The following is a 20273-nucleotide window of genomic DNA, read 5'->3' as shown; positions in this document are numbered from 1 at the left end:
TGTATGCATTTCAGGAAGGACAAGATATTCTGATTATCTGTCAATATAACTACTTCTAGTAAACACTGTACTTGTATAAACGTTTGGGTTAAAATATTAGAGATCATATTAGACTGACAGAAAACTTGCATGTATGTTAAGACTAAAATACTTCTGAGTATCTGGGGGACATTTTATGAAGCTCTTACATAACCTAGGAGGTAGCAGGAGTTAGATTGACTCAGAACTGCCAGGTACTTCTGGGTTTTAAGTATGTCATATTAATGTCCTTTCACTCCCACTGAAGAAAAATTCAGCAACATTCTAATGTTCCAGTGACTTCAAATGAAGTTTCATTTTTTTTTTTAGACAGAACCCTTTAGAACATCAACAGCATCACTGGCAATTGTGAAGGAAGAAGAAGGGATAATGTAACACTTTCCATTTTTGATCCTAATTAAAACATGTTTGGTATTTTGGATATATGAAATCCTGATGACCAGACTCATATCCATCCTAATGCTGCCAACAGTTTTGTGGAAGAGGTCTTCAGGGAAGACATGGAAAACAAAACTCAGAGTGAGTATAAAACTGGAATTGTGTATTAATATTTAAAACCATCTTGTTTTGTTCCATTTGTTGGAGTTTTTTTAATAAAATGATTATACTAGCTAAATTGCCTGCCTAATTGATTGTGTGGTGGCACCAGAAGTGACAAATGATATCCTCCCACAGTAAATGTAGCTGCTAAGCGAATGCTCCAGTGTAATCAGGAGCTTTTTCTGGTTTCTTGCAGCTGAACTACTGCACCTAGAATAGGCATGATTTATGTGATATGAAAAGCCATGTGAATAAAACTATTCAAATGGACATAAAAGAATTTGGATCCAAAACAATGCTTTGTGACGGAATGGAGCAGAGCATGAAGCTTACGAAATCTGATTTATGGATGTGCCAAAGGAAATGTCAAGATCCTATTATGGAGGTATGTGGCTGAAAAAAAGATATGTTACATTATACATTTATTGTTTAAGGAGTTAGAAAAAGTGAGAAGATGCCAGTACAATAAACTATGATTTATTGCCATTTCCTTGTTTGAATAGAAGCTTTTTTTGAGCTGATAAAACAGTTTAGGAAGAACAATAGAAATACTCATTTGAAGCATTATGTACTTCAATAATCTCATTGTATGTGAAGCTGTTGTATCCAGTAGGATTTTCCTAGAGACAAAAATAAAAAGAGAATAGTTTTACACTTTTCATAAAGATATGGAAAAGTCTCAGATATCTTCACATATATCCAGAAAGACATGATGCACACTGTCCAATGGATCATAGCACAGGGATCACCAGGCTGAGGCCAGCCTGTGCTGTGAACCCCCAGCTAAACACCCTGTGTATGTGTCAGATGAGCTCATCTGTGCCAAGGCGAAAGTGGAGTCACTCAATAGTTGAAAATGAGTTGAGGCAGTAAGGGATGCTGCCTCATTCTTATTTGCAATTAACTTTTTAAGGAGCTTGACCATTAGATGGTATTTTGCATCATAAGACAGACTTCTGTCCAGGATAATGTGTTCTTAAAATAGATATGTCCTAAAGTGAAATCTTGTGTTTCATACAGAATGGAATTAAAATCAATTCCTAACTCAGACATGAGACTGAATCCCAAAGGTTATCAACCACCAACAAGCAATTGAACTCTTAACTGTCCAGGAAAAGAGATTCCAAAGACAACTGCAAGCACTGAATGTCTAAAAGGAACTACACACATTGACATTTTGGCCCATTACTTCAATTATTTCAAGCTTCTTGGATTTTACTTTTTTTCTCCCAGAATTTGAATCACAATGTAATGAATGCAATTCCAATCTCATCAAACTGATTTACACTGTCATTGAATTTTCTGTTCTTGAGTAGCTGATGAAGGAAGGGATGTAGCAGTCTGACCTTTACTTACTGAAATTGAGGTGCATCATGGCAAAGTCTTTCTGTTCTTCCCTGAAAGTGTGTTTGAACATTTTCAGAGGGTTCTCCTTTGCCTTCATGGATTTCTCCAGTATCATAATTTTATCTTCTGTCTGGAAGATTTCCTGAAGTACCTGAACAAAGCAGAACATTTTTGTAAGCCTCACATGCATACAAAATCAGAACCCACCCCTGCTTTTAAACACTCCTATTGGAACTTCCATCCTAGCATGTCATTTTGCTTAATTTAGGGGAGGAGACTACTATAATCTCATATCAGATGGATGAATTTGTATAATTTTGGCTTGCTCTTGCCATTTCCCTAAAAGGACATATGGTAATCAAATCTCATAGGAGAGCCAGAAGGAACTGGCCATGTACTCACATATCATATGAAAGCATTTAATGAAGTTCTTCCTGGAAAACACCAGGAAAAGCTTCCACTAAGAAATGCACCATCACTTTCCTATTATAAAACCATTACATTTGTAGGCAAATTGGAGTATACATTTATTACAAGAAGAAGAGAAGTGTTGAATTACAACTGTGGGGGAAATTACAACTGTGCTTTTGTGATAAAGCCATTTTCATGGAGGCAGTGTTTATAGCTCTACAGGATCTCTTTCCATTTTGCTTCACTATTAATTTTTCTCCTAAGTAAAAAAATCTACTTCTTGATCTATGAACATTTTGCAAAGGTGAAATTCCAATAAACTGTCATTTTATTTTAAACTTTCATTCAATTCTTTTGAGGACATTTGCTGCAAGAACATATGAACACAAGTCATATTTCCCTACTGAAACTTTCTCAAAGTTTTGAAAACTCCCATAGAAGTGGTAGAGGGAAGATCAACTTCCTTTAAAGACTTATTTTCTGTAAGTGGAGAAGATAAGGGGTGAACATCACCAAAAAGGAGAGATACATGGAATTAGTATAGCATAGTTTTTGGTTGCAGTGCTTGTTATCATTTAATCGTATTAACCCTGAGAATCCTCTAAGTGCTTCTTATGTGTTTTAATCTGTATGGGGGGAAAAGGAGAGAGAAATTGCAAGGGAAAAGTTTTGTTCAGTATTAAAAAAGAAAGAAGGGGGGAAATGTTTATATTTCCTAGCCTATTGGTTATGATGTTACCCTCATTTACCAGGATTCATTACAGCCAGTGTGGTAAACCCATTCAAGCATTTCCTGTCGGTAGCTTTAGAGTGGAAGAGGTCAAATTGAACTAATGTAGTTTCTTCAGCCAGTTTACTAAAATCAATGCAACTTGAATTTCAACAGCCACTAAAAATGGCATAATGTGATTTAAATTATGCTGCTATTTAGATCTGGTCTACAGATTAAGTTGTACCAGATTTGCTAATGATGTGTGTGGTTTGAAAATTGAATTAGTTCCTGCTGCTGAAAGGTTATTTATAGACAAAACCCAAAGAGTTAAGAATGCCAGGAGCCTGCATCCCAGTCCAAATCCTTAGGGGCTCGTTGACACTGTATAGTAGAGCAGTGGGAAAGATCTCCTGGCTAGCACTGTCCAAACCCACTCAACCCTTACAGCAAAGCAGTTTTGCAGTAGATTAATCACTTTGGGCCCTGAAGCAGCAGCCTGTGAACATGACTGAACATTTGGAGCCACATTTCCACACTGTACTGAGCCCTTTGTGTCCAGGCTAGGTTCTCTCAGAGCTCCTTGAGAGAGCCTTCACCCAAAAAGAAGCCTTTATTGATTATAGACTACAGGGAAAAAAATTTGGTTTGGTATGGAGAGAACACAGTATGGAAGAAAGTGAAGATAACGGCAGTAAATTTCTCCCTATAATTTAATTCTGCAGTGGTTCTTTCCTAATCAGATAATCACTGTAAGCTAGCTGTGATTTAGAGGAAATATTTATGTAGGTAATTTAGTGCACTTTGGTAGCTACTTGCTTTGCAGAGGAACTGCTTATGATAAGAGCATTGTTGGAAACATTGTTTTATATGCTGTTTACAATTTAACTGGTTACAGAAACAGACTTAATGACATTAAATATTGATTTTACACCAAGACCACATCCTTCCTTTTCCCTGAGAACACTAAGGACTTGGGTCTTCTGCTGCTCAGAAGCAGAGTTTGAGTAACCTGTGTGTTGTCAGGACTTGATTATTTTATATTGTGTGTTCACCTGTCCATTGCAAAGGTGAGGTCCAGTTCCCAGATAGCCCTCCTGAGCAGATGTGTGTCAGGGAGAGGTTTACAAGCCTGTCAGTCCTATCCATTGCTCCCACTGTCTCCTTCTCTGCTAACCAAAGCCAGCAGCCTGTGGGGATGTACCAAGGCTGTGAGGCAAAGAATCCCCAGTGCTTTCAGAGGTCAGCCGCTGCCCAGCAGGGTCCTCCTTTCCTGTGTTTATGTTACACCCCCTGTCAGCACAGCCGTGTTTCCCATGCTACGCCTTGATGCCTGCAAGGGAGCCAAAGCCTGGTCTGATGTGGTTCTGTTGGGGGGACTTGTGAGGATGTTGGCCTCTTACATTAGTGCTACTTAAAACTGGGAGCACATTGTAAACAAGTTCATTTATTTTCAATAAAAAAGTATAATTCAAAGTAAAAACAATGAAACAAAGCAGCAAGTTTCTCAGCCACGTAAGAACTGGGCACAGTTATGTCTCTGTTTCAGAAAGTATTGAATGGATTATTTGTTTTCTACTTCTAGAGGAAGAGAAGACTTCTCATGGTTCAGATTCTGGGTAGGACCTTTGTGGTTCAGCCTTTAGTCTGTACTGGTACTCACTTTCTCTCTCGGGTAGCAGCTGGAAATGGTGATTCATCTTCATGAACCAAATCTAACAATGAAACAGTGCAATTAAAACAGTCCAGAGCACTTGGTTAGCAATGAACCAGGACACTGAAACCAACTCCCAGAGCGATGCCACAGGTCACACACCTGCTCGTGTTATGGTGAGCATGTAATGCAGTCACCATGCTGATACTGCCTAGCCTCTGATCGTGAGTCTATGGATTTAGTTGATTTGGTGAATGGAGATAGGTTACAGGTTGTCTTACACTGAGTTATTTCTAATGAAGTTAGAGAAGAGGATGAAATTAATGTTTTCTGCAAGAAAATGTCTGCAAGCACTTTACACACAACCAAGGAAACTGGTTAGTGCTACAGAGCAAACTCCTCATTCATTCATTCACTAAAAAAAATATTGTTTAAGCCTGGCTGTGAACACAAAATTGAAACATGTAACTATGCACCCATCTTTGAGCCTTGCCTGGCTGCATGTAAGTGGATGTGGGTTAGGTTCATTGTGCATTCTTGAATTTTGTTGGGTTTTTTTTTAAAGCACTGACATTTAAGACATACAAAATAAAATGGCCTCAGGGGAACCACCTCCAATGCATCACAGAAGCTTTGTTCAAACAGTTTTCGATTACTCACTCTGACCACACATTGGCTGAAATAGTTTAGATAATCTGCTGTACAGAACGGATTGGTGGGGAGGATCACCAGACAGCGTTGCACCAGCCCACGTCATTTCTGGATGATGTCCAAAGGCAGGAAACAAACACAACAAGTGCTGAGCAGCGTGTTCCTAGGAGAGCGTGGGGAGGCATTGGCCCAGCAGCTGCCCCACCGGAAACTTTCCCTTCCAGAACATGAGGAAAGTTTTGTGCTGCAACGTTCTTGAGACCATGGAGAAAACTGCTCCAGCTGCTCTCTCGTTCCACCAGGCTGTGATTTTTGTAGGCTGGATACAGCTAGACGGAGAGCAGTCACACAAGTTCCATCAGGTACTCAGTGTGGGCTTACATACAATATAAGCACTTCTAAAATGCTGCAGCCTGGCTTTGTTTCTTTGTTGGTTCTGAGGTCAGCTCACTGTTTACTATCTGAATGCAAAAAGCAGCAGCCAGGTAATGTCGTGGGAGGAATATACTTGTGCCTTCTCATTTGTAAATTCCTTTAACATTTTGCCTCTCAGTCAGTTTTGCTAAATATTTTTCACCCACGTTTCCATATTTTGCCTAAATTATTTTGTAAATTTAATATTAGTTGATACTATACTTGACTGAATAAATAGTGTACTCATGACTGATTTCACAATTAATTTTAGGAGATATGCCACATTATGTTAAAGTAATACTATGATAACTTGCAATATTTAGACAGCAAGCATAACCCAGATCTCAAGTCTGAAATTAATTTTAACCTGACCATTTTTACTGTCATGTCATAGACACATTCTAGTAGGAGTAACCTACTAAAACAAAATACTGTAGGCTCTTCAGGTAGGGTAAAAATATAGGCAAAAAAGAAAGTGAGAGTCAAATTCCCTCCTATATTGATATAATAAATTGCCTTTTCACACCCCAGGGATAAAAAATCCCCAACACAATGAAGCTGTTTCTAAAAGCATCCTCAGTGAGCTGAGTGGAAATACTCAGAATCATGGTGATTGTTTATTGGAATGGATGTTTATTTTTTCATTATTTTATTTAATAGGTACATGTTTTTCTAGCATCTTTCTGATCCCTGTGCTCCCAGCCTTTGAACAGCAAGGCCTGCAGGAAGGGTGGTGCTGGGCATGGGAACACTTCTGAGCACAGACAGGTGTTGGAGCTGGCAGGGATAATCTTCTGTTTAGACATGGTGCAGATACTGGACTAGGTGAACATGTCACTTGCTTCCTGGTCTGACTGATTCCCAGAGCTAATGTCCATAACCATCCTGCCCTGTTGGCTACTTCCAGGAGACTGAAGCCAAGGTAACTATTTATGCTAATATTAACTTTGTGGAAAGCAGATGCAGATGTATTAATGAGGGCTGGCACCACAATTAAAGATTTTCCTTCTTTTCTTAAGGATCTGTGTACTTTTACACCAAATCTAAAATATATTTACCATAACATATTTTGGCATACACTGACATTGGGACATGTTGATGGCAGTGTACCACCACCCTCTTCTACACTGACTTGTGCACACACTACTTTCTGTTCACCAGTCTAAAGATGTGGTCCGAGAGCAGCTCTGAGTCTGAGCAGAGTCACAGGCTGTGATTAAACTCCTCAGAATGTTTGCATCCCCAGATGACCACATGCTGTGAGCCCAGTGATGATGAAATACGGAGGAGCTGTAATGCCTTCTTGGGTTTGTGACCTAACCCTTGCCAAATACCTCACTGGGGCTTCTGGGCTTCTGCCTCCAGCACCTCATATTTCCAGGGCTCCACTATCCAAACTCTGGATGATCTTCCCATTGTTATGACCAAGATTAAGTCCAGAATCAAGTAAGATAAATTAATCATAGACTTTTATGTGCAAGGGATATAAACAGAAGAAAATGTGTCATTTCAACATAGGATCATTTTTAGATCACCACCATATTCACACTATTTACTCTTTTATGTAGTTTTTGATTCTTTCCTTTTTCAGGGTACTGATTTTAGAAACAAATGGTTTCAGAAAGGTTCCTGTATGTTGTTTTAGGGTTGGGTTTTGGTTGGATTTTTTTGATCTGGAAAAGATTTTGCTGTTTCACAAATTAGAAAAATATTTTTCATTCCAAAATGGGCTCCAGACCTCATTAAAATAACAGCTTTTTTTGCTTCCAAGATAGAAAAACATTACTATGTTAATTTTCCTCTCATTTTATGGAACTAGCCTGCTTAGTTAGGAAAATAATTTTCAGAAAGAAGGATGTCTCTGAGAGTGCCATTCATTGCTTGAGAAGTCATTGCAAAAACAGCCTTTGCAAGATCAATATTTTTTAAACACAAAACCTGAACTTGTAGCACCCTTTGTCTAATTGCTATTAGAGGAGAAGGGAAGAGGAGCTGTAGTAGCTGCCTTGACTATAATCACTTCCCAATGGAAGAACAGAACTGTGGTAGAATTCAAGAACTAAGCCAATGGCTGTCCTATTGAACCATATCCTAGCCATGCTTTTTCTCCAATTATTACAGACTGGAGCAAGAAGAAAGGGTGCTCTGTGATGCTTGCTGATGGATACCAGTTAAATGAGCACTCATCCACACTCACTTCTGCCCTCACTTGCCTTCTTCTTCCTCTTGTTCCTCTGATGTATAGTCAGGAGCAAGCGAATTAACAGGACTTATTACCATATAACTTCACCCAGAGCTTAATCAGCAATGTTTTTGCTCAGTGAACCTATTGCATTTTCCATTTCTTTTGACAACGCTGACCAGCCTGAGTTCCTCCTCAGCAGCATAAGCTGTTTGCTTCCACTCCAGCGTTTGGTAATTCTGATGTAACTCCATTACTGTGGAGTTTGTGATGAATAAAGTGTCTCTGCTATGTATGCACCAACCAGTAACTCAGCAGAAACAGCAGCAACAGACTTCACTCTTCTCTGATGTTTTTGATCCATGTATACTAATGCAAACTAATTATTCTTTATACAAATACAAATACTCCAGTTTCTCCAGGTAGTTTATTATTGCTATTTAATGCTGTAACAGTATAGGGATATAGCTACTGGTTTTTTCCATTATAATCCAGTTGTCAGCAGTTATAGTGTCAGCTGGGCTCCATGAAAAAATCCCTGCTTGTGTGTCAGTATCTCACAATGCACTTGTGCTCCCTCATGCCAGAAGTTATTTTATAAAGGGGCACATAAAAGCAATAGAAAACACCAATGGAAAATGTGAAGTAAATGTTCATACACTTAAATCCATGAGAAACTTAGATGGATAGCCAATTCCATCTAAGTGGGATTAAGTGCTGTAGCTGGCAAGACCATATACAATCTAAAGTACACAAAAAACTACATCTTTTGTGCTTTGTAGATGGGGGGGAAAGAAAAAGGAAAAGAAAATGTATTTATGTGCTGTGAGCTTACACATATTTAGCTGGTTAGCTTGAACTTTCCTAAGAGTCCCTAAAAATAAACTGAAAACATCTTAAACTACTTATGACAAATAGAATTGCAGGAAAACTCTATTGTTTCCAAATGTGCATTAAAAAAAAATGAGTGAACGTGAGACTGCTCTGTTAGAGAAAGAATCTTAATGGAAAAACTTAGAGAACTCTGAGTGGAGCTGAATGAAAGTAACAAATGAATCTTGCTGCTTAAAAAAATTTTATCTTTTTATTTACAAATGTTAACTTCAGATTAACTTTAGAATATATGTTTCAAAATTCAATTAATATACTTCCAACATATTACTTATTTTAGTGAAAACTTACTGCAAAGGCGATACAGACATAGATTAATGCAGGTCTGTCCTCTTCCGTGCCATTTCTGCTTTGTATAATAGGAAGACAAGGGCAGAACAAATGTTTGGAAAGTTCACTGTGACCCACTTTGAAATATCAGACTGTTTCTGACCAGAACCAGGCCAACATTCAGGCTAAAGATATGGAAATGTTTTATCAAAAGGCAAGGAAGAGTTGGAACTTAGGTGTCAAGGATGTACTAATTACATTCTGTATGTAAATATTTCTACATTTTAGTTGATTTAGGGCTCTTCCCTGGCTGTGGCAAAATAAAAGTGTAAAAGCTTAGTCATCTTCTTCCTCTGAAGAAGATGTGCTGTTTGTGGGTCTCTTTTATTTGCACACTTTCCAAAGTTTGTTTAAGAAGAAAAAAAAAAAAAGTACTATTTCTACATTAGGAAATGGCCAGGGAGTATCATCAATTAATGTAAAATAGGAAAAAACCACCATCAAAGACATCTTTCCTCACTTTAAATATCTAAGTTGCAAATGAACATAATCAGTGTGTGATTCCGGACAGAAGCTGCAAGGTTTCTTGTAAAACCCTGACATCTGTCTGTGAGCAAGCTCCTCTCAGGCTTTGTGTGAGCCACAGGCAGTTCCAGGGAAGTGAATACAGGTGTATCTTTTGAGGGGGTGCTTTCTCAAGAAGCATGTAAACACTACAGAACACTTCTGTGCCTCTTGGATATAATAAGATAATATGCAGCTGCCAACTTCTAGTGAATTTTACCTCAGTAGTCTTTGGAGTTCTTTCTTTGCATCTGCTACTTCAGCAACATGATTATTAAAGCTGCAGTTAATACCGATTAAATGATTCTACCTCTCCTCAGATGTGCACTCCAGTCCAAATCTGCATCCTTTCAGAGCGTGACAGAATTGGCCCCTGCATGTTGAAAGCACCTGATATTGTCTCCACTGAATTTAGCCCATGATGCAGGAACTGAAACACTCATCAGGGATTTAAAATAACTTGCAGCCTGAGCCCCTGGCTTCAAAACTGCTAGTGTGGTGTAAGCTACTGTCTTTGGACTTGAATTCTCCATTCTTTAACACCCTGCTTTGCCTGCTAGATCACTCCTCTCTTCACCCAAGTGTTTAATGTACTCTTATGAAAAGGTATTTTACTCACCAAATTGAAACACTGAGACAAATAACTGTCTGCATTTAGTCTTCTTTCTCCACCCAAAACTTTATTTTAAGAATTAAGCCTGTACATTAAACTTTGCAGGGATAAGTCACTATTTTTTGAGTTTCACATTTACTCTAGATTTCCATCGAACAGTGAGAGTAAATACTAAGGGACACAAAAATAAAAGGTTAATTTTGGTTTTGTCAGTAGTGTTTTCTCAGTAGCCTGTTTTTCAGTTATTCATAGGGTATTCCTGTGTCCAAACTGAAGTACTGACCTTCCTAAATGATTTGGAATTCCTTAGTGCTGCACACCTATTTAGGCAGCTGCCCTGAAAAGCTTCAGGTAACCAGCCTGATACAATAGTGAAATGTATAAATCAGTGTACTGAACCTGAGCTGGCACTGCTCACAGATACTGAGCCAGACAATCTCAGTCTACTTGCTGCAGGATATTTGGGTTTGGGAGTTTTGTCCCCTCTCTATGATCTGATGAATTATATTCATTTTCTCACCAGAAAATGAAATTTCTAAGTAGGTTTCCATCTTGACTATCTGAAATACATAGTACTTAATCTGCTCTTTAACAGTGCTTTTTCAGACTGTAATTTATCGATCTGGGTCTGTTGAAGCAGAAAACACTTGCTCTGCTCCTGAGTGCTGCAGGTATGTCTCAGACTGCCAAATGGGTTCAGGAAAACTTTAATGAAAAAAGTCATTTCTTTGGATAATGGATGGTGAGAAAGGAAAAAGCCTGCAAAACTTATCCCCATGAATCTGCTTTTTACTAGAGCTGACAAGAATAATTTTATTCATTGCAAATCCTAAAAGTAAGTAGCGGTACTAGAGTCAGCAGAATGCCTGCCAAGTTTCCTTCGGATATGCCCTCATTTCAGTAGTGAATGAGGTGATCTTTTAATGAAAAACAGAACATAAGTAAACAAATAATACCAATTATTTTTTCCTTCTTCCAAGTAGACAGAGTCGTTATCATTTGAGATTGTGAAGTACATTCACCATTGGAGTACTGCTGTGTTAGTGATAAGGGAACTGACAAGGCATCAGCACAGAGACACTGCCCTCTATTGCAAACTGCTCTGCTGCTGCTACTGCTCTTGGATGGATGAGACCAATGCTAATCAACAGTTTTAGAACTGCATACAGTTGGAGCATTGTAGTTCAGCAATTTTCTGTCAGTCTGTAACACTGAGGCTGTGCCAAATGCACGAACGTCCCAATAACCCCAGCTCTTTTGCAGACAGCACATTAAGTCTGGCGTAGACACCGGTGTGCTGTTTGCTGCATTGCACTGACCTGCACCTCAGCTGGATTTTAACTGATTTGATGTGGATTTGTAACCTGAAAGGCACACAACGGTGTAAATCAAAACCAGAGGGGACACTGCCCAGTGGAGTTGGAGGGTGAGGAGCCAGCTGCAGAACAGCTGTCTCTGAGAAACCAGCTCAGTGCACAGCCCTGCTGGGTGCCACTGCTGCCCTCCAAAGCAGCCACTGGAAGCAGGCGGGGAATAACTGACAGGGGATGGTCTCACATCGAGGCAAAGCAGGGCCATGCAAGAGAGAAGCCACTTCTTCCTACAGCATTCTCAAATGTAAGGGGAGGGCCTGTGCTCAATCAGGCTCCTACTACAGCAGGGAGGACGCAAAGGGAAGGCCACAACAGCCACTCATACTCATGTCTTTTTCCACTTCAGGGTAAAAGTTGATGCTGCCCAATGTGTTCCTCAGGTTAAAGCACTTCTCATTAATAAAATGGGCCTGAGTTTTTGCCAGAAAGATCCTGCTCTGGGTCACGCTGTGCACATCTGTTGATGCTGAGAAGGGGAAAGACTTACCTTAATCTAAACCACGTTAAATGCTGTGCTAAATAACTAATTGTTTTCATTAGCTTCCTACAATGCTTCATGTTAGAGTTTGCTGGCATTTACAGTGGCTTGAAAATGCTCAGTGCTGTAATTTTGGCTAGAGGGAGCTGCTCTACCATGCATCTCCACTGGTCTCTTGTGTGAGTTCACCACACAGCTTTTAATAATGTTTGTCATTTTAATGGCAGACAACCTCAAGTGTGAAAAACACTGGGTAGTTGTGCAGCATGAGGGAAAGCCTCAATGCAAAAAGGAGGAGGTGTTCAGGGGGAACCTTCAGGCCAGCACTGCTGTAAGTGAGAAAGAAAAGGGCAGACCAGAGTTGTGATTTCCCATCTCTCCTGTTTCAGGGGACAGATTCACTTAGAATAATTCAAATTGTACATTACTGGAAAATATGTTTAAGCATGTCTGCTCATCTTGATTACAAGGAGGGAAATATGTTGCTCCATCTCTGCTTTCTTACTCTCAAGGAATTTTTGGTGTAACTTCATCTCCTTTGGCTCTTTCAAAAGCAGGGAAGTCCTGGCAGGCCTTGGGCTAGAATCAGAGTAATCAGGATAAAGAAAGACAAAGCCTTGCTTTCCAACGTATCAGGAAGACAGTAGATATATTGGCTTTTTTGGCAAATATTGCTGCCTCCTCAATGGATTTGTCAATTGGTATTACCATCAGTCTGCCTGATGTGGGGATAGAACTGGATCAAAGGTGACCAGAAATGCCATCCTAAAACACTGTAAAGCCTGTTGCTTGCCCAGAGAGCCCCACACGAGGAGCCCTCCCTGGCTCAGAGGAACAGGGGTGCTGAAGAAGGAATTCACTTTTCCTTTTTGATGCTTTTTGTGGGGAACGTTCTATATAACCTTGGGAATGGGAAATGATCTGTTGGACCCAAAAGAAAAATATTTGGACACATATCTCAGTTTAAAATGTGGAAAGTCTTGCTGACATCAGTGAATCGAATCCATATGTTGGACAGGAAGCACAGACCTGAAGTGCTGTACTGAGCTGTGGTCTCATACCAAGCCAGTTTTTTCAAGAGCAAGGTACAATATGAACTTCTCAGATATGTCTTACTGGTCAGTTCCTCCTACCACAGATATCTGAATTTGCTTAAACATTTGACTCCACTTCCAAATAGTGTTTTGTTCATTAGTTTCCCATGAAAGGTAATTACAGAGAAGTAAGTGCAGGAGCTGTACAACTATCCAGTGGTGTTGAGCTTTTACCTGAGGTAAATATGCTTGAAAGCTCCTCAAAGACCTTAACTAAACCTATTTTCAGATTTTTTCTATTTTGTTGTTGTTGTTGTTTTGGTGGGGGATTTTGTTTTCTTTGTTTTGGGGTTTTGGTTTTTTGTTGGTTTTGTTTTGTTGTTTGTTTGGGGTTTTTTTGTAGGTGGACAGTTACTGGTTTTATGTTTGGCTTGGTTTTTTTTTTTAATTCCCAGAGTGTTCTTTCTAAAAAGCTTGCAGTTGTTGAAGTGCTGTGTCCCAAAAAAAGATAACTTTGCAGTATATTTCTCTCAAAAATAAAGATTTAACACCAGGATGTGCTGGTACCTTTCCAAATATTGCCAGATACTCTTTTCTATTTCCAAGGTGAGACCACCTCAAACAATAACTTACACACTTGTATGTTAAAACAAACAAGTTTTGGGACTAACCAGTCAGAAATGGGAGTACTTGAGACTCCCAAATGTGCTCGGATCAGGAAAATACCCTTTTTACAGCACTTAGGCTGTGATGTTAGGAGCGGCAGAGAGGACAAGGCTGTGCTCAGGCAGCCATGGGAGAGAGGGAGGGAGCAGTGACTAGGATAATGTGGCCAGGAATGGGGTCCAGACTGCATCACAAGCTGGTGCACACTTCCTTGGCGTGGAAAATTATTTTATTATTTTTTACATACCAAGAACAGTGACTATCTAATTGCTCAGAAGTTGATTGGCCAAGTTAAGGCAGTATAATCTTCCAAATAAATGTACCCATGAAATTAATGGAAATTGTCTACCAGCAAGATACAGAATTAATATACTCAGAATTGCCATGAAATACCGCAACAGCGCGATTCTACTGGAATGATACGTAATCTCCTGGGTATGAAACTTGTGAAGCTCTCCAGTTGTGAAGTGCATTACTGTGTAATACTTTCCCTGGCAGCGGGACAGCCGGGAGCTGGCTCAACGCTGGAGCTTCCAGCGGCCGAGCGGGGTACGGGCCCACAGCCCCGGGGCGGCTCGGCACCGGGAACACTCAGGCTGCGGTACCGGGATGGTTCCGTGCCGTTCCTTGTCAATTGCTTCTGGCTAAAGCAGTTCTAGTGGAGAAATTCCACCCTGGCTTTAAAAGCACGCCGCTGTCAGAGGCGCCTCTGCCGCGGGCCACGGACGGGCTGTTCGCACGGCCGGACGGCCCCGAGGCACAGCCCGGCGGCGGCAGCGCCCCCTGGCGGCAGCGGTTGGGCACCGCGGGCCCGAGGCCCCGCTCCCGGAAGTGACGGCGGAAGTGACGCAGCGCTATGGCGGAGGCGCCGGGCGCACCGGAGGGTGAGCAGCGGGGCCGGACGGGGCGGGATGAGCCCCCCGCCCGCGGCGCTCGCGGCCCAGCTCTCGCTGTCCCTTGCAGAGTGTCCCGGGACCGGCAGCGCCCAGGCGGGCAGGGCGGCCGCCTGTCAGGGATGCCCCAACCAGCGGCTGTGCGCGGCCGGCGCAGCCGGGCCGGACCCGGGTGAGTGCAGCGGCCGTGAGGGGGGCGGCTCGGGGGCGCGGTGGGGATGCGCTGACGGAGCGGTGTCTCCGCAGCGGAGGCGGCGGAGCTGCGGGCGCGGCTGCGGGCGGTGCGGCACACGGTGCTGGTGCTGTCCGGCAAGGGCGGCGTGGGCAAGAGCACCTTCAGTGCCCTCCTGGCGCACGGGCTGGCGGCCGACGAGACCAAGCAGGTGGGCAGAGGGCGGGGAGAGGACGGGCGGTGGGGGACCCGGAGCGGGCAGGGCCGAGCACCTGCGGGCAGGTACCGATCGTGCGCCCCTGCTCGTTGAGGTTTGACTTTCCTGTGGGAACTCCGTTGGAGTGATTTTATTGCATGAGGTCGCCTTTGGAGACAGCCCTGTGCTACCTTATTTCCAGTGGGGCAGGTTGGCTGGTTTGTTTTCCAGGTTGCTCTGCTGGACATAGATATCTGTGGCCCGTCAATCCCTAAAATGATGGGTCTAGAAGGAGAACAGGTGAGTGAACGTTCAGACATGTTTAAGGGATTTCTTCTCAGTTTTTCATTAGCATATTTAGGCTCCTTATACACTTCTAAAAGAAGTGCATAATGGGAAATGTGGGACAGTGCAATGGTAGGGAAATGAGGTGAGATGGAGAAGTTCAGCATAATATATTTTGCAAAATAGTCATCTGCTTTCAGGATGAGCAGGTCTGCAAACCAACTTTCATTGCATACCAGCCACATTATGCTGACAACTTGAAACTTGACTAGTATTAGCATGATGCGCTTTATCAGCCTTTGAATATTTCTTAAAAATACAGAAAGTAATCAGTAAACTTGCATAAGGGTTGAACAGTTATTGTTCACTTATTATTGAAGATCTGGTGCTCCTGCAGTTTTTACCTCAACTGCCCCAATAAAGCAGGATTGTTCCTGCAGGCAGGAGAGCTCTTTGCCCAGGTTTGACTTGTTCATGTTTTATGTAACATCTGTATTTATTTCTATTGCAACTTTTGTGTATCACTTTAATTTTCAGGTTCATCAGAGTGGATCTGGATGGTCTCCAGTGGTGAGTCAGTGCAGCTGTTTCAGAAAGTTCATTGGGTGTTTTTGGGTTGGGCACCATCTTCTACAGTGAAAAATGAGTGAGGGAGGAGCAGGGGGTACTCCTGTTATCTAATGACTTCAATATCCAGATTCTGTAGAATCTACAGATATGAGACATAGAGTCTATATGTCCAGATTCTAAAGATCTATATAGCCTATATCCATGTTCTATAGAATATCTAGAGAGTGCTGTAGAATATATATCCTGATTTAATAGAATATAGAATAGATCTATAAAATTGAGATGCATGTCATACAGAATTGGGATATAGACTATTTAGATCAGAGTGTTAAATTTCTTTTGTTAACAACAGTAATACTATATTTCTAAAATAGTTTTATTATCTTATGTTTACTGGCTTTGCTACTATGGGCAATAAATATAAGTCACTCAGGTTTGTTATTTTTGGGTGTCGTGCAGCTGTGTAGTGTGTCAGCCAAGAAGTATCTTGCACCCAAGAAAAACCTTATTAATCTTTAGAAAACGCAGAGAAGGACTTGTAGGAGTGTTGGTTGTCTGAAGATCACCTGTAGTGTGCATGCTGTTAGAAAGGCAGCTGGTGCTGAGAGGGAAAGCTGCTTTTATCCTTACATTGTCTCCAGTGATTCCATAAACTGCTCTAAGAATTTCATTTTTTCAGTCTTAGTGTAGTTGGTGAGTGTTGCACAAGAAGCAGTTTTTAATGCCCTAGGATAAAAGATAAGGTTCTCTGCCTTTTTTTTCATTAATGTCCTCCCCCTCACCTGCTTTTTTTGTAAAATAGAGGTTCAGAGTTGGTTTCTCTACTCTTTCTTCACTGTTCTGTTTCTCTACTTCTCCTTCAGTATGTTGAAGAAAACTTAGGTGTCATGTCAGTGGGGTTCTTGCTTAGTAGTCCTGATGATGCTGTCATATGGAGAGGACCAAAAAAGAATGGTACGTATTGAGTGTTTTCAACAGTAATTTACATCCTTCAAAGGTTTCAAGTACGTAAATATCATGATCTCGTTTAATAATGTAAAGATAGGGTAGTAAGCTAAGACCCTGAAATTGGAAATACAGGAAGATACCTTTTCTCTTCCACATTCTTATCCTTTCCTCTAGGGCTGATCAAGCAGTTTCTGCGTGATGTGGACTGGGGTGAAGTGGATTACCTGATCGTGGACACGCCCCCAGGAACATCAGATGAGCACCTGTCCATCGTGCAGTACCTCAGTGCCACCCACATCGACGGCGCTGTCATTGTCACCACCCCCCAGGTATGAGCCCGAATTCTACTGGGGAAGCATCATGGCAGTGAAAGGCAGTCCTTGGGTTACAGGCTGTTGATTTCACAGAAATCTAAGGGTATAGAATCTTAGAGAAATTACTTTGTTGTGTTGTGCCTGCAACTGGCTGGTCTGTGGATTAGGTGGGTGTCTCAGTGGAGCTGGTTGGGGATCCAAGTGGGTCACTGAACCACAGCAGTTCACAATCAAAAGCTGTTGTGATGTGTGTGGTGAAAGGAAATGCAGTGTTTCACTTCCTCCTTCAGAATGAGAGTTCACATCATTGTGGATGTGTCATTTACTCACCAATGGCTTAATGTTCAGAAGAATCTCCCTAAGAAGCTTTGTTTTTAAGTGGTAAGCTGTGCACTCTTTGACACCTGTGAAGTAGCCTGTCACCTCCAGGTGACCCACCAAAGTAGGCAGTTTTGTCATGCGCATTTTTAAAAGAGAAATCAGCCCCTGGAAAGCTGAAACTAAAAACACAGCCAGTTCAAACAGAGGTTTTCATGTCTGGTTTGGAAAGGAACAGGAGATTAAACCAGTACAGGATACAAAGTATTTCCACAACAGCTGAAAGGATAACACATAAAGGAAGTGAAGTGTTGAGGACAATACCAGAGAGGTGGTGAAGGAAGAAGAAGAGAACAGGAGAATGAATGAAGTCAGTCATATATGTGAAAACTCTGAGGAGAGGATAAGATACTTTATATATAATTTGAAAAGAGGTAACAAGTATAAGCCTGGTGGTTCTTGTCCTCACTCTGTGGAGAATACCAAGGGTCCTTCTGTAAAATGAAAATGTGAAAAAGTTGCATTTAAAGAAGATATGAGATAAACATAGGAGATAAAACATAAATATGGGTGCATCTTGACTAGAGTCAGATTTCAAAACAACCACATCCAATAGGCTTGAGCTGTTGTACCTGCTCTGTTGCTACTCATAGAATTGTTGATAGAGCTCGTAGCACAGGTTTGTACTCCTAAAAATATTAAGACAGCAGTAATAATTCATTATAAATTAGCTCTAAGGAGGTAACTGAATGGATTCAGCATGAAATATTACAGTTGAAATACCAGAGTTTGCTAATATTTGTAGGAAGTGTCACTTCAGGATGTTCGGAAGGAGATCAACTTCTGCCGCAAAGTGAAGCTGCCCATCATAGGTGTTGTGGAGAACATGAGTGGCTTTGTGTGTCCAAAGTGTAAGGTAAGGCTGGCTGTGTATTACAGTGTTTCTTCTGTGGCATTGTTTGGATATCAAACATTGCTCCAAAAATGCCTTATTCTCTGAATTGCAGTATTTTAACTCTAATTTTCATGTTGTCCCAGAATGAATCTCAGATCTTTCCCCCAACTACTGGTGGTGCGGAGAAGATGTGCCAGAACTTGAATGTTTCCCTCCTGGGTAAAGTGCCTCTGGATCCACAGATAGGTAAAGTTACTTACTGCACTGCACTTAAAGCAAATAGTTCCTCCTGTACTCATATTACTACTGGAAAACCCTGATGTGGGCACTGATGTCTCTTAGCACTTTTAGACAGAATGTTTTTTTGAATCAAAAGTCACTGGAACTATGACATAGCATGATGTTGAATGAGGGAAGTGCTGTGGTAATTTCCTTAACTTTTCCTTAATCACTTAAGATTACATGCTGCATCTTTTCAGCTTTGTAATCATACTTGAAATACAACATGTCTTTCTCTTTGGTGTAATAACCTGGAAATGCAGACTGACTAAAACCATAACCACTTCAAAGAAGAATGTTTTTTAGAAGTTAAGCATTAACACCAGTGCTTTAACCTTACAGTTACTGGTACTGCCCACATTGTCTTGTGGATCATGAGGATGCATGGTTCTTTGCCCACTAGCTGTTACCAATTAATACCTGAATTAATGACATCAAGGAGCAGCTCAGCACTCCCAACTGAAGGTTTCTGCTAGTACTATTCCTCTGTCAAACTGTACACTGTATTTCTAGTCCTATTACTGACAGCAGGACTTCCTAAAAGGAATAGATGCAGGTGGCTGTTTGAAAAAGTGTTAACTGAAACAGGGTAAAGGCCAAAAAAAGTAAAGCTCATCTTTTCCTGTTGCTTTGCCTCTGTGTTTTTCTCTGTCTTTCAAGGAAAAAGTTGTGACAAAGGCCAGTCTTTCCTGGCTGAAGCACCCGAGTCTCCAGCTACATTATCTTACAGGAATATCATTCAAAGTGAGTCTGAGAATCACTGTGCAAATTAATCCCCTCAGTTCCGAGCACTGCTGCAATATACAAAGGTGTTAAACAGGCTTCTGTTACTCTGCCACAAATAAAATCAGGAGAGGTGCACAGCAGTTCTGAAAGTAACAGGTGCAAAGACCATGTTTGCTTCTGGGCATCGCTTCTGACTGGCTTTTAAAGTGGTAACAGAATTGTATTTGATAACTGGTTTCAATGTTTGACTTCATAGAAGTCAGACTTTCATTTTCAGAGAAGATGGGGTGCTCAGAGAAACCTTCTGAGCCTCTCTAGCAGGTGTGTGGAGGGGTGCTTACCATAACCCAGTGGGATGCAGCTGACTGATCAATGCCTCCACTTCTAACTGTCATTATGCAAAAACTCCCTAAAGAGCTGCTGCTGTGCTGTTTAAAAATACTGCTGGGAAATACCTAAAGCCACTTCCAGTGTAATGAAGGCCCAGCTTCAGATATTTGTACCCACAGGGGACAGATGTAGCAACAACAAACTCCTGATGTACAGCTGAAATAGTACTTATATTACTTTTTCTCCATCTTTACAGGAATTCAGGAATACTGTGAACAACACCATTTTCAAGAAGAAAAGATAATGTAATCTGTAAATGGAATAAAAATGTAGTTCATGTTTAATTATAGAAAAGTAACTTATGCCTTGATTTAATAAAGGAATGTATTCTTTTTGTATACTGCAAATAAATTCTTAATATAAAGGCTCACCTTTGTTTTTTCCAGTAGTTCAAGATTCTTGTAGTTCTTCCCTCACTAGAAAGCTGTGAAAGGGAGTCTGCATCTGGATT

At 41.1% G+C, this 20273-nt stretch overlaps 1 protein-coding gene across 4 annotated transcripts; it reads left to right on the top strand.

Annotated features, from left to right (window-relative positions):
• Positions 1 to 348: 348 nt before the first annotated feature.
• NUBP1 (nucleotide binding protein 1) lies at positions 349 to 20192 on the top strand. Of its 4 annotated transcripts, XM_042037628.1 has the most exons (12): positions 349 to 558; positions 776 to 964; positions 14800 to 14901; positions 14976 to 15112; positions 15329 to 15397; positions 15920 to 15952; positions 16816 to 16906; positions 17075 to 17229; positions 18338 to 18448; positions 18571 to 18673; positions 19367 to 19450; positions 20019 to 20192. In XM_042037628.1, the coding sequence occupies exons 2-12, from the start codon at positions 925 to 927 to the stop codon at positions 20069 to 20071; spliced, it is 978 nt and encodes a 325-aa protein (XP_041893562.1). In that variant the 5' UTR covers positions 349 to 558; positions 776 to 924; the 3' UTR covers positions 20072 to 20192. The 4 variants fall into 4 exon arrangements, with proteins under 4 accessions (XP_041893562.1, XP_041893564.1, XP_041893563.1 ...); XM_042037629.1 differs by lacking the exons at positions 349 to 558; positions 776 to 964 and adding an exon at positions 14628 to 14720; XM_042037630.1 differs by lacking the exons at positions 349 to 558; positions 776 to 964; positions 14976 to 15112 and adding an exon at positions 5555 to 5713.
• Positions 20193 to 20273: the final 81 nt, after the last annotated feature.

Source organism: Corvus kubaryi, unplaced genomic scaffold (assembly GCF_017639235.1).
Source record: "Corvus kubaryi isolate FWS band 111438036 unplaced genomic scaffold, C.kubaryi_AGA036_p1.0 37387, whole genome shotgun sequence".
Taxonomy (NCBI): Eukaryota; Metazoa; Chordata; class Aves; order Passeriformes; family Corvidae; genus Corvus; species Corvus kubaryi.
This window is presented reverse-complemented; position numbering and strand designations above follow the sequence as displayed.